This window comes from Lissotriton helveticus, chromosome 7 (assembly GCF_964261635.1).
Source record: "Lissotriton helveticus chromosome 7, aLisHel1.1, whole genome shotgun sequence".
Lineage (NCBI taxonomy): Eukaryota > Metazoa > Chordata > Amphibia > Caudata > Salamandridae > Lissotriton > Lissotriton helveticus.
The window spans coordinates 765,859,539-765,879,311 of NC_136068.1; the positions used below are offsets into that span (position 1 = coordinate 765,859,539).

General features: G+C 44.0%; 1 protein-coding gene across 6 annotated transcripts in view; it reads left to right on the top strand.

The window, feature by feature from the left end:
• The window catches only part of FNIP1 (folliculin interacting protein 1), a 333,439-nt gene that overhangs the window by 246,459 nt on the left and 67,207 nt on the right, over positions 1-19,773 (top strand). For all 6 annotated transcript variants that reach the window (XM_078653129.1, XM_078653133.1, XM_078653134.1 and 3 more), the window contains one exon: positions 11,898-12,067. In XM_078653129.1, the coding sequence (XP_078509255.1) occupies positions 11,898-12,067 (170 nt within the window). The remainder of the gene's footprint in view (positions 1-11,897; positions 12,068-19,773) is intronic.

The window sequence follows — 19,773 nt, forward strand, 5'->3', positions numbered from 1 at the left end:
AGGCAGTTGTCACCCACCTTTAGACTACGGCCGACCTCCTGCACTTGCTGGGGTTCTCCATCAACGTGCCAAAGTCGCACCTGAGTCCTGCTCAGAAGCTCCCCTTCATCGGAGCGGTTCTGGATTCGACGCAGTTTCGGGTCTATCCTCCCGAGCAGCACGTCCGGGATATTCAGGTTATGATTCCGATCTTTCAGCCTCTATCCCGGGTTTCAGTCATGATGACCCTCCGGCTCTTGGGCCTGATGGCCTCCTGCATCCTGTTAGTGCAACATGCTAGATGCCATATGCGGGCTCTGCAGTGGGACCTGAAGTTCCAGTGGGCGCAGCATCAGGGCAACCTGTCCGGTCATGTCCAAATCTCAGAGGGCACTGCACGTCACTTGCAGTGGTGGCTCACGAGCCACGATTGGGTCAATGGCAGATCCCTCTCACTTCCCCAACCCAAGTTCACAGTGGTGACGGATGCGTCCCTCCTGGGATGGGGAGGCCACTTGGGAGAGGCGGAGATCAGAGGCCTCTGGTCTCCGGGGGAGTCCCGGCACCATATCAACCTTTTGGAGCTTCGGGCGATCCGACTTGAACTGAAGGCATTCCTTCCCTCTGTCCGGGGAAGTGCATTGCAGGTGTTCACGTACAACACCACCGCCATGTGGTATTGCAACAAACAGGGCGGGGTGGGGTCCTGAACCCTATGTCAGGAGGTTCTGCGCCTCTGGACGTGGCTGGAACATCAAGGCCTTACCTTGGTGGTTCAACACCTGGCAGGTTCTCTGAATGCCAGGGCGGACAAACTCATCTGCTGGTGCTTGATGGATCCCGAAATGGCGTCTGAACTCTGATGTGGCGAAAGGTCTCTTTCAGAAGTGGGGAGAGCCTTGGTTAGATCTATTCGCCACTGAAGAAAACGCGCAGTGTCATCAGTTATACGTGTTGGAATTTCCAAGGCGGCACTCGCGCGGAGACGCTTTTCGTCACGAGTGGAGCTGTGGTCTGTTGTACGCCTTTACCACTTCTGCCCAGAGTGCTGAAGAAGATCCAGCGCGACCAGGTTCAAGTTATTCTTGTGGCTCCGGACTGGGCTCGAAGAGTATGGTATCCCGAGCTACTCAGTATGAGCATCGATCCCCTGATCCGACTGCCTCTTCTGGAGGATCTTCTGTTGCAGCAGCAGGGGACGGTCCTTCACCCAAACCTGTCCAGCCTCCACCTCCATGCGTGGAGATTGAGCTTCGACAGTTGACGGCTTTCAACCTTCCTCCCGAAGTCTGTAATGTCATTGTGGCAGCCAGGCGTCCCTCCACTAAAACGGTATACGCATGCCGATGGAACAGATTTGTGGTATGGTGCACAGCAAAGGCTGTAGATCCCCTTTCAGCCCCTCTTTCTGAGGTTCTTCTGGTTTTTTATCTTTGGCCCAACAGGGCTCTGCTCTGGGCACTATCAAAGGTTATCTTTCTGCCATTTAGGCCTTCCTAAGGCTTCCTGATCAGCTTTCTCTTTTTAAGTCCCCGGTTGTTAACCTTTTCCTCAAAGGCATTACACACACGTTCCCTCCCGTGCCTTTCATAATGCCTCAATGGGACTTAAATCTTGTCTTGACTTATCTGATGTGCGCTCCTTTTGAGCCCCTTCATAACTGTCCTTTACGTCTTCTCACTCTAAAGACGGCTTTCCTGGTAGCTATCATCTCTGCCAGAAGAGGGAGTGAGCTCCAGGCTCTTTCTTCTAAACCTCCTTTCCTTTCTGTTCATCGGGACAAGGTGGTTTTAAGGACCCGTCCTTCTTTCTTGCCAAAGGTTGTCACGCCCTTCCACATCTGGCAGACCATCATTTTGCCCACCTTCTTTCCGCCTCCGCATCCTTCCAGGGAAGAGGAGAGGCTCCACTGTCTCGCCCCAAAATGTGCGCTTGCTTTCTATCTGCAGCATACACAACAGTTCCGGGTGGATGATCAGCTCTTTGTTGGCTACGTGGGCGCCAAAAAATGTCGGGCTGTGCACAAACAGATTATTTCCCGGTGAGTCGTTCTGTGTATCAAAGCATGTTACTCCTTGCAGGACATTTGTCAGGCAGCTACGTGGGCCTCGCTGCACGCGTTTACAAAGCACTACTGTGTTGACAGTCAAGTCTGGAGAGACTGCTTCTTTGGCCGCTCTGTTCTCCCTGACTTCCTGGTGTAATTTTGTTCGCAGACCCACCACCGGGGTTGGTATTGCTGGGGTATCTATTCTAAGGTAAGGAATCTATCACTAACGTGTCTCTTTCAGATGCACAAGTTACTACTTGTGTAACGATATATCTGTAAGAGACATTAGTTAGTGATATATTCCTTACTGCCCCGCCTATCCTCCCCGTTCTGCGAACTGATTACTAAATTCAGAGTTCAGAGTGCTCAATCTTCAAATCTCTAGCTGGTCCCCAATGAAAGTTACACTGGTAAAATGTTAAAAGGCAGCTTTAGTGATAGCCTATGGGAGAGCGAGTCCTTGCAGTATTGAAAAAACGAAATACACAGTATTTCACTATCAGGACATGTAAAACACAGCTGTACATATCCTACCTTTAACATACACTGCACCCTGCCCATGGGGTACCTTGGGCCTACCTTAGGGGTGACTTACATGTAAGAAAAGGGAAGGTTAAGGCCTGGCAAGTGGGTACACTTGCCAGCGACATGGCAGTCAAAAACGTTGCGTGCAGGCACTACAGTGGCAGGTCTGAGACACATTTGAAAGGCTACTTGTGTTGATGGCACAGTCAGTGCTGCAGGCCCAGTAGGAGTATGTGATTTACAGGCCTTGGGGACACACAGTGCACTTTACTAGGGAATTTTCAGTAAATCATATATGCCTATCATAGATAACCAATCATAATCACAATTTAAATAGGGAGCACTTACACTTTGTCACTTATCAGCAGTGACAAAGTGCCCAGAGTACCTAAATGAGCAAAAACGAAATCCAGCACTCAGTATAAATTACAGGAGGTAGAGACAGGCAGGGGAGACCACAGCAAGGATGCCAGGTCTAACGGGGGGCATATTTATAGGGGTTAGGGGCATGATTATTTCCCAAAGGAGCCAATTTTACAAAAGGTAGCATACTTCTAGATGGAGATTTTAACTCCTTTCTAGGATGACAGTTCGCCAGTGGGGAGTAAAATGCCTAAAAGCAACAGTATCATTATCGCAAAGCATGATAGATTTAAACCTGCTAAACATCTGGAGACAGCAGCCGATAGGGGACAAAGATATCACTTTTTTCCTAAACTATATAGATCATACACACGGATTGACAGTTTCCTCATTTCAAGGGGTTAGATCACCTAAGTACTTGCCACTTCAATCGAAGCTAAGGCCTTGTCTGATCTTGCTTTAGTATGGTGTATTAGAGATCCAATCGTACCACAAGCATCTTCACATTGCCCTTGACTGGGTAAGAAAATAGTCCTTTGGGACCCAAAACAGATTTGAAGAGGGGCGTGATTGGGCATTATTTTGAAGAGAATGATAATGGGATGGTGAGCTCGAACATTAGTTAGGATGCTATGATAGAGGGGGATACTAATTTCTCATTCATTAGCCTTTGAACAAATAGCAAACCTGAAAAACACTAACGTCGGAAACTCACCAAAAGCAATTAGAATCACTGCATGAAAAGAATACTTCTCTACGAATTTGAAAGAGATATGTGATAGGTTAAATGAGAGTTGGAGCTACTTGTGATGTGAAATGCAGCTAAGAAACTGCTACATATAAAGCAACCATATTAGCAGGGGGCAAGGCGAACAGACTTCTGCCTTACAAGTTTAGACAAATACAAATTAGAAATTGTATTAAGAAGATGAGTCAAAATCGGTACTTGCCACACTAGGTAACACACTGGTAATCCTTAAAACCTTTTCCACCTTCCACATGACTTCGTTCGTAGAGCAAAACTAGGACAAGAGCAGCTGATGAACCTCCTAGAGGACTTCACATTTGCAAATGAGCAGGTAAACTGTGTCCTCTTAGAGGGAAACATTTCTACAGAGATTAGGTTAAAGCAGCCATAAAAAGAAAGTCTCACCGCAAGGCACCTGGCTCTTATGCTTCCCGATGTAATTTTATTTAAAAAATGCAGATCTCCTGGTAGAACTGCTGTCTAAAGTTTTTTTATCACAATTTAACTACGGGCAAAATGACATGCGCTATGCTTGAATCCCATCTTGCCTTATTAGCAAATACCGGAGAAAGAACCTACTTCTTGGCCTTTCGTAGAAACTTTGCCCTCAATAACGATGAGAAAATCTTTACGTCATTGCTGGCTACCACTTGCATACAGTTTGGCTCAACCTGTTCTCTCTCCAGTAATCAGAGTTGTGTGAAGATTCGCTACATCCATCATAATACTAGACGAACGGTAATCGTCCTGGAAGTGGCGGAGAAGAATACACAGCTTGATGAGAAGGCCTTTGACAGCAATTATATTTTTTTAAATACTGGATAGGACCCCCATGGACCCAATAAAAACGTAACTAATCCTAGCCAATTTTATGAAGCCAGCAACTAAGATTAATGTGAGTGCTAATTACTCCAATAAGACTAAATATGAGGAGAACTAAACAAGTTTACCCTATCAATGGAATTCTTTATTCATAGTCCACAACAACCCAAAATAAAGGGGATATTTAAACTCATCGGTTTTCAAATGACTCGGAGGTGTCCCAGCCTTGAAGGAAGAAGTGGCCCTCTTTGGCAGAGTTTCTGGAGTTAAAATAAATTGTACAAAATCATATGGAATGGGTATTGTAGACTCGCCCCATTACATATTTAGACATATACCTACCCCAGAGTACATCGAATTTGTTTCAAAGCAATATTCTCCTTCTGCTTAAGACATTATGTAAAGATCTTCATTGCTGGGATAAAGTAGAAATATCTTGGCTAGGAAGGATGGAGAGTGTGAAAATAACCTGCCTCCCTTGCCTGTTATGCTTCACAGAGATTACCAATCAGGTTTCCCAAGACTGTATGGAAGAATCAGATTCACTGGTTTCTAACGGCTACACTTTTTCGTAGTACATCTGAAAGTGGGGGGTTAAGGATCAAGAATTTAAAGGTCCCAAGTTCACTCAAACCTTGATTGGAACCACAATCTGGGCAGCAAAGGGGTGTAAATGTTCAACAGAATTACACCTCTAATCTATCTGCAATGGCTGACAGAGAGCACGATCGGACATTTGATAACACTACAACAGTACTCTTAGAATATTGGCACCAGATAGCATGGAAAGAGAGGTATACGACTCTCCCCGACCAGTCCAGTTACTCACAACCCAGATTTCCAATCCCAGGAATTAAAAGATGCCTCCGAAGCAATCAACCCCTTGTTAGTGAATTGTTCTCGGGGATGGGGGATGATTAAACACGATGGAGACGATCCAAGAGAGCCTAGGTCTGAATAGAGAAGATGACTACCGTCTGACACAGCTCATATGCTGGATGGGCTCATGGAGCATAGGGAGAGTTGGTGGGCAAGGAAAGCACCTCTCTTGAAGCTATGCTTTTTAACCCCTTCTACGCTCATGACGAGCTCAGCTCGTCATGAGTTACGCCTCTCGTACGCTCATAACGAGCTGAGCTCGTCATGAACCGCGGGTTTTTTAAAAACTCAGCGCAGCGCGGAAATCTGCACCGCACGCATGCGGTTAACAAGCACATCCGGAAAGGCATCACTTGGTTCCAGCGACCCATAATCAACCTACAATTCCTGCACAAACCTGATTGCTTACTCCTTTGGGAGAGGGAGACTATGGGGTGAAGGTAGCAGAGAAAACCGGAGTCAAAAAATGGACAGTAGCATCAAAGTCATCTATTTGCGTGCAGCACTAAGAAAATGTGTATATATTGCTAACTAGTTGGCATCATTCTCCAACTAGGCTGCATGCCATGTTTGGTAGTCCCGTAACATGTTGTAAAAACTACGGTGAAATAGGCACTCTGTTCCGTATGTGGTGGGCTTGTGAAGACATATCAACTTATTTGAAAGAAATAGTGTCACAAATATAAACCCTCACAGGATTACACTGCCTTTGCAACTCCTTTCAGTATGCAGACATATTGGAATGAAACACTGCCAGGTATTAGGGCCTTAACAGGGATTACACTACCGTTGAAATTCCTTGCATACATGCAATGGAGAAATTATCAGCTAAATTGCATGATAGGGCCTACAAATTTGAAGCAGTCTGGCTGCCATTCATGATATGGAAAAGTTTGGCTTGTGGGAGGGGATCCGGTGAACATGTCAGAATTGTTATGCAAATCAGTTAGGCAAGCTCTCTTCCTCATCACCCAGTAACTCGAACGAAGAGGGGCACTGATAGAGGATTTCAAACTTACCTGAGAAACTCCACAAAGAGTGACTTATTGAACAGTCAATAAAAAGGATGAACGTGTGAACCACATGGGTACAATTTTGTAATGTTGTGTATGTATTGATAGCCAACTCTACAATCTTGTTACTGACTTGTGTGTATCTACTTTTCGCAGCGAATAAAAAGTTATAAAAAAGTTGCTGTAAGAAGCATGTAACTTGCAATCACTTGCAGATACTTTGTGATGAGCCTTGCACTGTTGTAAAACCTTCTGAAATGTAGGAGGCCAAAAATGCCTGACGGGACATTCGTATCTTGGGGCAATAAGCACCAAAATATGCATGTTTTACGCCACTTCTAGGGCAGTAATCGTAATTCGGTGCTATTTATCACATGCAATATATCCCGATCCCAGGGTGTTGGAATATATTGAGTTACAATAACCATCTCGCTCTTTTCCTGGTTGACTGTGATCGAGGCCTTAGTGTTTAATCATAGATACGAGTTGTTTGATCACTTTGTGCTCATTTCAAAACTTTGTTAAAAAGGCAGAAATCTTCTTTAGGATTAGTCCTAGGTTTGGAGTAAATGGAATACATGACTGTGTAAAATGTGTGCACATACAGTTACGTCCAGGTGGAATTCCATACAGAATTTTCCAGCACTAAAGATCACATTGAATTTCACTTGGAACGAGATAGTCCCGTAAATCACGGAGGTCTTTAACATTTGGAAGCATTTGATAGTATATGAAGAATTAAATCAGGTCTCGCGCAATAAGACGACACATTTGCATTACCTACAACTGAAAAACATCTTCACACAATTTAAAATGTGTGTTTATTTCTTTCTCTTTTTATTGAATATATTCGAAGCTGAATATACTCAACAGGGATTATTTCTAAATTCTGTGACAGTTTAATAGTGAGCGTGGATGAATTGGGAAGAACTCTGACATTACAATGGAGGAACGTGCAGCTGCGGTATTTGAATTGCTACCTTTGTAATAATGAAACCACTTTTATTAATACTGGATACTGTTGTCAATTTTATTTTGTACTGATCCATCACACGTATCTGTGTTTAAATTGTGTAACATCCAATCACAAAATAATGTTAATATACGGTTGTGGAGATAATAAAGCTGATCACTCAGACATATGAGTGCTCTCTTTAGTACGTTTTTTAAGCCAAACCTTTGATTTCTGTGAAGATGCATTACATACATCGCTACAGCATCGTTTTCTGATAGCTCTTTTTTGGGATTGCAACTTGACTTGCAAATAAATATAGGAAGTGGCAGGTGAGCCTCTGCTTTGCTCTTAGAATGGCTAGATTAGTTACTGCCAGAGCTTGGAAAGATAAAAACCCCATAAAGTTTAGAGCTGGTTAGCGTAGGTCTTATCGGCGTAAGGCTTAGAACTTAGAATTGCCACATTCTGTATCAAACTACAAAAATGTAAGTTTGGACTGATATTAAAGACGTCCTTCAAAATGATAATAGATGAGTCTCTGTGGTCGTTTCTTCCTTTATTTGCTAACCCATATATGAGATCTCGCCTTCCATTTCTTTCTCTTCATCACCTTTACGTTCCGAACAATGAATTTATTTTGCTTTTTTGTATTACTGTTTGGAGTGTTCTTTTAATATTTTCTCTTAATTTGGTTTACCAATTAGCACCATAGCAATGTCATGTTGTAAATGTTGTGGTGCTTCCTTACTGGTTGCACATTTAAAACCTCTATCCTTGGTTGGCAGCTAAAATTCATTCTATTGGTGCAGTGATTAACCTCCGTACAACAATGGCAATGTCCTAGGATTAAGTGGAATCGGTAGATCGCATTCATGCTATGGCTTCCATCTCCTACAATGTCTTCCAAAATCGAGCATTGTGAGAACTTCAACTTTTTTAATAAAAAAATAATAATAAATATTCTGCAGCACATAATGCAAATTCCATTAAACCTAAAAGTTGTGGGTGTAAATATGTTTGTGCAAAGTGCCCCACCCAAAAACGTTCAAAAAATTGCTCCTAAATCTAAACTAGAAAATAAACCACTGCACCACATTGCAAACATACTTCAAATGCCACATTACCAAACAATACCACCAGTCCTAGTTCTCTGAATCAGGATGTGGGATTTACATATAACGTGTCTTTTTTGGTCACTTAAGTACGACTTAAACTCGATGAAACTTCTGAGTCAGGCCTCCTGTGTTAGGAAAACTATAGTTATGGCTGTTACACGCCTTTAACAAAAAAAAAAAACTTAAACTCATTTTTGAAGCACGGACTAGCCAGACACAATATTTTCATTACTGTGACATTGTTCTTTGTTCAAACTTCACGTCGAGATCTCGTGCTTCCACAACCCATTCCGAAAGGTACAGCAAACAAATATCCTCCATCAGGCTGCAGGGATAGTGGGACTTTGGGTGGCTAAAGCCAAGGAAGAAGGAGGTGTCCTCTGCCTGTGATCCAGTTATTGTGTTGATTTTCAGTTCACTGTGTTTTTGTTAGGACTCAATCTGTCACGTAGTCATAGACCAGCATTGTTGCACAGATTTTTGTTCTTGTAAAAAGGCATTTTAGCCGATACAATAAAATCAAACTTAACTTTTCTATTCATTAGTTGCCTATAAATGCCTTTACTCTCTTGGAACGTAGAAATGAGTGAGCCTTTTCCCTCTAAATGAGTGTTCTCACAACTGGCACACAGAATAACCTATTTATGGCCGCACAACAAAACACAATAAGGTACATGTAGGAAACTAATGACTTGTCACTGTACTGCGAACAATTATTTTCTTTAGGACATTAACCCACTCTCACCCAAGGGTGGCATGCTTCATCATCCAGTCCTTCCTCACACCAGAACTAAAGGTATCTGGTGTGGGCTACAACTCCCTCTATAGTGGAGGAGCTCTTGAGGAGTTTTTTTAAGCGTACGTATCATAGTGAAGTAATGGTGTGATTGAGTAACGCGTACTGTATGGAGTGTATCTAGGGAGTTAAAACGACCTCTTGGTCAGCTAAGCCAACAATTCTTTATTGTGGTGCCTCCAAGAGATAGAATAAAAACAATATAGATCTATATAAGTATGTGTGTGTGTGTGTGTGTGTGTGTGTGTGTGTGTGTGTGTATATATGTATATATAATTTGCTTTTCATAAAAAGAAACCATAAAAGCATATACAAACAAAGATAGTTTTTGCAGTCATAACTATAAACAAATAAACGTTTGGGCTCTAAACCTGCCAGTAAAACCTAATTATTATATAGCCATTTTTTGCTGAGATGAATCACGGATCATAAAAAACTAGAAATCATACTGCAAATCGATAAAGAAGTGAGTTGTAAAAACAGTAATGCAGGGTGGAATTGTAAAAAAATATATAGTCACGAAGGCTAGGCAGTATGAAACGTTTTGGATAGACCTTATAGAAAGTGCAAAAGAACATAATGTGTAAGGTGCATTAGCTAGATAGATCATCACAGGGGCATTTAATCAGTACGTTTGACCAGTCATTAGTTTTAGGAAAAGTGATTAGACTGTGAAAAATGTCTTATCTAAAACTCGTCAAAATTACCCAATGATGACAATTCTGCACGGAATAAAGATATGGCTGCAGATCATCAGTGACCAGAATCATCTGTTTTTTCATAACACTGGATTTCTCTAATTCCTGAGATAATCTTCGTTCTTTGAGCAAAACCAGACATTGTTCCTTTAGTTTGTTTCGAAGACAGACAAATTATTTATCTGTAAGGCGGGAAAGAACCCTTGTGATTGTGCTCCCTACCTGACTCATATCCCTATTGAAGTTCGAGGCTCAGCTATATGCTAAAATATTGGTAACTAAGCTCGAACTCCTATTGCACTACAACATAAATACACCCTTGACCAATCAGGATTTTTACGGAACAGATGTTTCATATTGTACAATGATGATCACTAGATCTGCATGCATACGAGGGTGTCTTCATAATTGCTTTCCAAACATGTTATTTTCATAAATATGGTAATATTGGTTATACTCTGCTTAATTTTAATACCTATCCCCGCGATTTTGGTGAGTAAATCTTTATCTGCAAATGGTTTGGAGAAAAACATTGGGCAGAGTTATGACTTTAGTTGTGTTCCAGTGGTGTAACGGTGCGGGGGCCCCCGAGCTCCAGGGGGCCCATTCTTATTAGGGTGACTATATGACCCGTTTTTCCCCGGACAGTCCAGGTATTAAATGGTTTGTCCCAGTGTTCCGACACTTTTGATAATTTTAAAAATATGTCCCTATTTTTGGAAGAAAGTTACGTGGTTTTGCATTGCAACACGTTAAAGATACTTTAATTTTCACAGGCAAAAAGTAATTAATCATGCTTCAGCAGCGTAGGAGGATTTCACTTTGAGCCCCAGTTCATGCTACCAGAGAGGGAAGGTGGCTCGGGGCCAGGGACGATGTCATGCCATTTTGCCATTGATAAGGTTTTTTTTTTTTTTCCAGAGTTTTATATAGCGCGAACTATCGGAGCGGTTTACATAGCACCAGTTACGTTACATGAGGACGGACACACATTCATTTTAGGCACGGGGAGATTAAGTGATTTGCCCAGAATCACAGGAGGTTTTGGCGTCGTTACCGAGACTCGAACCCAGATCCCCAGGTCCGAGGTCGAGCGCCCTAGCCGTTAGGCCAACTCCTCTCCCAGTTTTGAAACTGAACAGTCAATCGAATTCAACTTTCAGAACGACTCTGTCAAGCACAATTATGCAGGATGCACGAGATCCAGCTTCCTTTACTTACCAAGGTGCCAAATATACACCCTAGGTAAAAGTAACTTAAATCTGTATGTAAACGTACCAGAGATTTAGTTTCAATGATTTTGAACTGCAATAGTCAGTCGGAATGGTTTTCAGTGTTTAAAGGTTACTACCACTCACTGTATATGCATGTATGTGTGTGTGTATGTATATATATATATATATATATATATATATATATACATACACACACACATACATGCATACACACACACCTTATATGTCATCCTTTAGTCCTACTTCTATGTCTGGCCTGCCCCGGTTTTTGCTTTCATAAATCTGGTCAGCCTACCCCCCCTGGCACAATGCACAGGAGGCAATCCCCTGGCATGAGAGCTCTTGACTGGGTACGGAGTGAGAGGGGCCCCTCCATGTACATTGCAAGGGGGCCAGATTAAATGTTGCTTACACCACTGTCGTGCTCTTTACTTTACCAAATGCCCTCACCCAAACTCACCTTCTGTTATCAGCACTAATGTTCCTGCCTTTACTCCTATAATGCAGAAAATCAGCGTTAATTACAGAATTTTCAAATATTGCATAAATGTGCTGTTCGCAACCACGGTTGGGATTTGGAAGTCAATCATTGTTAAGATTGTGAAACTAAACTTGTGACATCAGTCAGTGACTGCTTCCTTTGTGCTGTGTCGATTTGCTGTTGGTTTAAAGTGTTGCCTGCAAAAACGTAACTTGGGGGTCCTTTTTTCTTTTCTCAGATTTTTACCAGCCCTGCTGACTGCCGTTCTGACAAACCACCTAGCATGGGTCCCAACTGTCATGCCCAATGGACAGCCGCCCATCAGAATCTTCCTAGAAAAACATTCCTCTCAAAGTGTGGACATGTTGGCAAAAACTCATCCGTATAATCCACTCTGGGCACAGTTGGGTACGTCTGAAAGATGTGACTAAACAAAATAATCTTTTTTTGTCTGTTTATCCTTTACATGAAATTAGGTTGGTACTGTTCCTTTAAACAATCTAAGTGCTCAACTATTCAAGCATGAGCAAAGATTATTTTTCAGGATTATTATTCACTAGTAAAATCTTTGTAAAGTGGCTCGTTAAATATGAAATAATTAACTATTTCTTTGACAGTAAGCAAGATACTTTCTATTAATCAGAAGATTGGACGCCTAGGTGGTATCATCTTGTGATGCCTCTTGACAAGTGTTTGACTATAGATGATTACCGCAACACTCCCTCCCAAAGGGCCATAACCTCCCTGACTATAGCGGATGCAAATTCTGGTTTAAATTAACCACATTAAAATTAAATATGATCTTTTGTGTGTATACAATCCTTGTATATTTGGGGTAGCACCACATGACACAATCCTTACATACCTATTTAAAAGAGGGTGAGGATAATGACATCCAGGATCCGAGAACCTGGACCAGTAGAGGAGCTGCCCCTTTATTATCCTCGTCATCCTAATGTGATTTTTGCTTTAACCTTGGTATAGGCAACCCTAATAAAAATGTTAATAGTTAACTGATAGGTAATTTCATACTCTCATTTTCTGTGAATGCCCTTGCTCTTCTTGAGCACAAAGGAACATGCTTTGTTCTAAGACTTTCGATTGTTCAAGTCTGTCCAAAATGACATCCATCTTTATTTGGATGAAAATCAAACCTGATAATGAAGCATGCTACTTTGGAGGGTAATGATCCTGCGTCTTACAAATAAGCCTATCCTTTGAGATTAGAGTACACCATTGATCTCTAATTTCTGTAGAAGTGTTGATTATCCAGATCCTCCTCCATCTGTTATATTATTGGTATTTACTTTTGTTTCTTAACTGTTTTTGCATAATTTATCATTGTGATTTTCACATCACTGAACAGTGTTGTTACTAATTTAATAAGATCTCATACCAGAGGTTGAACAAAGGTAACCTTTTTGAGGGCTAAGTTGGGCCTCCTCAGTCATTCTTGCCTCCTTTCCTGATGGTGAAAAAAAGACATCGGTCACCACAGGGGTTTTGGTCTTGTAACCTTCCTTACCGTTCTCTTATGATATTTGTTGGGGCACTATAACATCTTACATACCTGTAAAAGATGAGTCCTGCTGGGTTTGGGTGAATGTTCCGAGTGCCAGTGTTCCAATGTGGAAGAGGCCATCCTCCACTCATTCAAATCATGACCAAACACTTCCCTTTTCTTGGCTTGCGTCAATACTCTATAGAGAATGGACTGCTTAAAGGTGCTTCTTTGTTGGACTGCGCCTAGGCTGAAAACTGGCAGATTAAAGCACTTTGGCTCCCTGTCACTCCCCATATCACCTCCACCGCGCCAAGGGAAGCCGACACCCCTCATCTCAGCTGAGAGAAATGCAGAACAAACACAAGGCAGTAGTGCAGCATTGCTCTTTCAGACGATTGGAAATATCACTGGAAGTCCTACATCCCTCATAGGGATCAAAATTACTCCTCTTGGTTAGAAATTGGGAAGCGAAAAGGAACAGATTGAGGGACACACTGATGTATTCTGTTTAAGTACTTAACATTCTCAACCCATACATTCTCTAAAACCTGATGCACATTGTTTATTTGTGGAGGACATGATTGGCCGGATTAGATGGAATGTTGAATCATAGGAATGTTTCTTCTCACTATTTTGTTTGTGGTGCATCCTGTACATTGGACACCTTTTCAATGGTGCTACATATGGTTCTCTAGTTCTGTATGTGCATACTTAGGATGCTGACATAGTCCACTGCACAATATCCTTGAGCCGGTAACACTACCTCCCCCATATTCCACACCTGTCCTTGGATACTAGCCTCACTGCACTTCGGCCTAGGAGCAGTAACCAACCACACAGCACTTCAGGGTCACAAACCTCGTGTGCTGCATCCTAGGGATGCAAACTCACCAAAGAGCACTACAGGGTCATTAGCATGCTGCATTGCATCCTAGTGACATTAGCCCCAAAATATTTTTTAGGCAAATGAACTCTAACCCATCATGCTGCATGCCCTTGAAGCGACAGGAACTCACTTCAATGAACTCAATTTCAATGATGCTAATCCTTTCAGCTGCCTCTTTAGAACGTTGTCCCACCACAATACACTACATGTTAGAGGTACTAACCAACATAATTGGGCTAATTCCAAATCATGCCAACATCCACCGCTCAATCGGTTCTAGGGTCTTGAATCCACTGCATCACATCCATGTGTCACTAAGACATCATAATACACTGTCCTATATTATTGCACTGCAGTGCGTCCACAAGACATACCCCTGGTTATGGTGGCCTTCCATAGTCTTCTGGCAGGATTTCCGGCGTTGAGTGCCTTATTAGACAGTACACGATCTCCTCTGTCCAATCGACCTTAGATACTTATGTTTATCACGTGTCTGAGGCATGCCTCCTTGATTGAACCTATCCTATGGACTAGTCTTGTTTTCTGTTGGTGCCACGTCCAGAGAACTCTAAGACACACATGCTGTTTCAGGCCCCTGTATGTTTCTCTGTGACATGCTGGACGAAACGCTCAGCACCACTTCCCTGTCTGAAACCCCTCATTTCTAACCCTGGTTTTTAATGAATCCTGCATAGAATTTGTGGTTGCCATGGTTGGTACTGATTGAAAAAGGGTTCTTAGCAAAATTGTGAGGATTCCATGTTATTCTCGAAGATAAATCAATAATCTACATTCACATTCAGTCCAGTAGAAGATTCAAACCGATAATGTCCAACTGTAGCCCTCTGCCATTATCACTTGCGCAGCATATGCTACTTTTACTATGGCATGTACTGGTGCCAGATTTAAGAACACTGATTAACTTTACGACATTTTGTTAATAAAGGAACAGATGCCACACAAGGTATCAATAGAACCTGCATTTAAGAATCCTGCAATGCTGCAATAGAATCAGGCCCACGTATAAATAGTTGGCAAAAATTATGATTTTGTTTTAAGTCTGCGGCGAAAGGTACACAGATATTGAAAAATAAGATATGAGTAGCTACATTACTTTAAATGCAGTATGTATTTGTCCATGGGAAATTTCCTCCTGGCGTTCCTGTTGTATGCATGGATAGGCTGTGTTGCAGGTTGGCAGTGCCTGTATCGACCGCCACAGTGTGTGGCATGGCTGAGGGCCCTCGTTGAGGTGTCGGTCTGCTTGCATTGTCTACAGAGGCCTGCTGGGACGACGTAGTGTGCCGGCAGGTGTCCGCGGGCAGGAGCATGACTTGGGTTGCTCCTCCCCTGCATTCCATACATCCCAGATCTTTTGACTGGGTGTGAGTGTTTGATTGGTTCAGATGCTCCGTCCATCACCACCCCCTTTTGTACCGCTTTGTTCGCCATAAGTTGGCAGGGTATGCTCAGACATGAGTCCCTTGCTCACTTTGCCACTGGATTCAAGCAAGCCTGGCTGAAGACGGCTGAAATGCCAGAAACCGGTCCTCGGAAGCTTGTTTCCGGTCCAGGGAAGGCATTGCTTGGCAGTTCGGGCTGGACTGTTCCCATGAGGCTCAGGGTCAGACTGATTTGCATATGGCCATGTCTGAACTGGGGTGGCAGAGTGGGCTAAAGAATGGTGATGGATTAAACCCAGATCTTTTGACTGGGTGTGAGTGTTTGATGCTCCGTCCATCACCATACCCTTTTGTACCACACATCCCAGGCAGCCTTTGCCAGTAGGTTATGTGGCTGACTTGTCAGTACATGCGCTGGTGCTGGTGCTGGTTGGATGGAGTTTTGTCTGCTTCTGGGGTGATGTATTTATGGATTCACTCCTCTGATGGAGTCCTGTCATTCTGTCGGTGGGTCAGTATGGGAAAGCTTACTGATGAACGCAGGTATTGTTCTCCGCTTTCTTCGTCGTCGTCCTCCTCCGATGGGTGGGCCGAATTCAGACCCTCCCTTGCGAAAAAGTAAAGGGAGTGATGATGGCCAGCTGCGGAAATTGATTTTGGAGACGGCTGCTATAAGGCAGAATAAGAAGTCGGTTGGTGTTTGCTCTGGAGAGGGGCATAACGTCTGTTCTGACATTTCCAATTCAGATTCTTCTGATGAATCCTCCTTGGGCTCTGTGGACATTAAACATTAAAGGGAACTATATCTCTAAGGATTTGTTGCCAGACATTCTTTCCCATGTGAGAGACAATATGGGTTTCCCAGATGAGGAGGTCGCCAGCTTGTTCAAAGACATGGTTTTGCCACGGTTTTAGAAGCAGCCTACGAAAGCCCTTCCCATTTGTGATGGACGATGTTTTAAAGGAATGGAAGGATCTCGAACACATCCTGATGCCTCGCTTCATGTCTAAACTATAACCCTTGAGAGACATGGAGGATACAATTCCGGAGACGGTTCATGTGGACTCTATTGTGGCCAGTCCGGTGGTGCGTCCTTCCATGGCTGAGGTTAATGTCTTGAAGGATGGTGCATATAAGAAGATTGACTTCTCTTTGAAGAAGACTTATGTGACGTCCCATCTTGCCATTCATCTTTGGTGTATGTGGCGCATCCTTTATTACCTGACTTCAAATCTTTTTTCTCTACAATGCATGAAGGTGGGCAGTGTCTTGGCTTATTGGAGTCCAAGGAACGTTAGGCTGAGTTTCTTTCTGACACTGCTTTGGACTCTTTTGGAGCTTTCGCTTCATCCTGTGGGGCTTCCATTGCTGCCAGACGTAATTTGTTGCGGAACACGGATGATGCTCAGCATTCCATGGCTTTGAGGTTGCCGTTTACTGGTCCTCTGCTTTTTGGAAAAGACCTTGAGGAGAAGTTGCATCGAGATTTCAAGGGGCGGAAGCATTCCATTTCTTTTCGGAAGCAGCAGCGACATAAGGAGGCTTTCTTTTCCTCAGCGACAACCTTCTCGCCAGTAGAGGAATAACTTCAGGAGCCAGAAGGCCCAGGGCAAGGGTGTCCAGGGAAATTTTCAGAGGAAGCTTAATCCTTATTCTGGACCTTGGGGTCAGCGTTCCAGAGTATGACGCCTCCCAAGGTCCTGCTGGCATGCTGCCAGAGGTTGGTGGGAGACTGCGCAATTTGCTGATGGCATGGTGACTCTAACGACGGACAATTGGATGCTGATTGTCATGGAAAGGGGTTACCAGATTGAGTTTCTGTCCCCCGTTCTGCCACCCCCTCACCCCCTCACCCCCTCCTTCATTCCCCCACCCCTCCCCCACTTTTGGCACTGTGTGGGCTCCGATTCTGAGCGATGTTTCCAGTCTGAGGGCTCTGTTGGAGGGGTGTCAGCTGTTGATTCTGAAGAAGGCATTTGTCCCTGTGCAGAGGTCGGAATGGGGTCAGGGCACTTACTTGATCATCTTTCTGGTCCCGGAAGTTACAGGGGGTTTTCGAATTGTGATCAACCTCAGACCCCTGAACAGGTTTTTCTGGAATAACCCTTCAAAATGGAAACCCTGCAGCGAGTGATCCTTTTGATTCAGACCGGCTATGTGATAACTACCTTGGATCTTCAGGATACATATTTGCTTGTGCCTGTGGCGTTGGTGTTCCAGACATTTCTGATGTTCTCCCTGCAGGGTCATTGGCAGTTTTGTGTCCTCCCTTTTGCCTGCGTTTCTCACCCAGGGTCTTTACCAAGGTGGTGACTCACCTTCACCTCTAGGGTCGCTGTGTGCTTCCATACCTGGAAGACTGGCTGCTGCTGGTCCCCTCTACTCTAGTGATAACTCCACATCTGGCTTGGACCATACGTATGCTAGAGAGCCACAGCTTCCTCCTGAATTTTCCGAAATGCAATCTTCAGCCTGCCACTAGGTCTTTTATAGGGGCGGAATTCTACTCTGTGGGCAAGGTGTTTCTGATTCACTCCCAGATCTTGCGTCTATAGACTTTGTTGGGGATCTGTTGTCTCGGTCCGCTACTTCATTGTATAGTGAGTGGTACAGGGGCACATGGCCTCTGTATTCAAGGTACCGTGGACCAGGTTGCATCTTTGACCCTTGCTGTGGCATCTTTGCTGCTTTGTTAGTTTCCCTCTTCATAATTGGTCCTTGGAGATCCTGTTGTCTTCAGATGTGTTGCGCAGTCTGCAGTTGTGGCTGGACTCTTCCAGTCTCTCCAGGGGCATGTGGTTGCATCTCACACCGCTGGTGGTTCTGGTGCCGGATGCCAGTGCACTGGGTTGAGGTGCGAGACTGTGTCAGTGGACCATTCTGCCTCGTTGGCAGGAGTCTGAGCGTAGGCGCTCCTCCAACTGGAAGAAACTGTTCGTAGTAGAAGAGAACTTCAGTACTTCCAGGGGCATCTGTTGGGTTGCAATGTACTGGTGCGGTCTGACAGTACTGTGACTTATGTGAATCATCAGGGCAGTACTCAGTCATTGTGTGCATTGTGTGGCCTGTGCTATAGCAGGTTGCCCGGAACAGTATCTCCAGGCCATTTCGACTCAACACATCAGGGGCACGGACAATGTGGTGGAAAATGCCCTGAGTTTCAGGTTTCCTTCCTGTCTGATGTTGTCTGTCTCCCAAGGGTGTTCGCTTGGTTTGCCGTAAGTTCTTGAATCCCAAGATGGTCTTGTTTGCTTCAAGGACCAATGCTCCCCCCACCACTTTTGTTCTTGAGTTCCAATGAGGGGGGCGTGGGGTGTGGAGGCTTTGTCTCTCACGTGGCCTCAGTGGTTGCTCTATTTCTTCCCTCCCTTTCCTCTCTTTCTTGCGTTCCTGTTGACGGTTCAGAGCGTGGGGGGCGCGTGTGGTGGCTGTGTTGCCACACTGGCCCTGGAGGCATTGGTTCCCGCTGTTGTTGAGTTTAGCAGTGGGTTCACCTTGGATCTTGCCGCTTAGTCTGTCTCTTCTGAGGTCTTCCACTCCTCACCTGCTGGTCCCTCTCACCTTAGTGGTCTTTAGGTTGGACAGCAGTCACTAGTTGGGCGGGGTTTGCCAGACCATATTATTTCTGTGGTTCAGGGTTCTCGTAGATCGTGCACTTTGTCTCCTTATTCTAAGCATTGGCCTGCTTTCAACATTTGGTGTTCTCTTCATGATCTGTCCTCTATTTCTTGTTCTGACTGACATTCTGCAGTTCTTTTCTGACGGTTTCAGTAAGGGTTTTGCTTTCTATATTCTGAAGAGCCAGTGGACGGTTGTCCAGGCTTTCAGGGATCCTTCTTCTTTGTCCTCTGTGGACGACCTGTTGGTGTCCAGGTTGTTCATAAGTTTTCTCTCTCCTCCTCGGCTGCCTGTTCTTTGGTGCCTGCCTGGGATCCTTCTCTAGTCTTACATACTATTCAGTCCTCTCCTTTTGAGCCTTGGTTGTCTTTAGATGTAAAATTCTTGTCTTTTAAAGCAGCTTTCCTGGTGGCCATTTCGTTGGCCAGGGTGTTGGGGTAACTTTCTGTTTTGCGTTGTTCTCCCCTTTTTTTGAGGTTCATGGAGGATACTGTCGTGTTACGTTTGGATTCTGGTTTTCTTCCGAAAATTAATTCTAAGTTTGATAAGACTCAGGAGTTGGTGTTGCCTTCTTTCTACCCTGCACCATCTTCTTCTGATGAACACTTGTTGCACACTCTGGATGGGAAGCGTGCTTTGTCTGTGTATGTGGACAGGTCTGCTGTGTTTCGTGCTTCTGATTGGGACTTTTTGTCTGGCAGG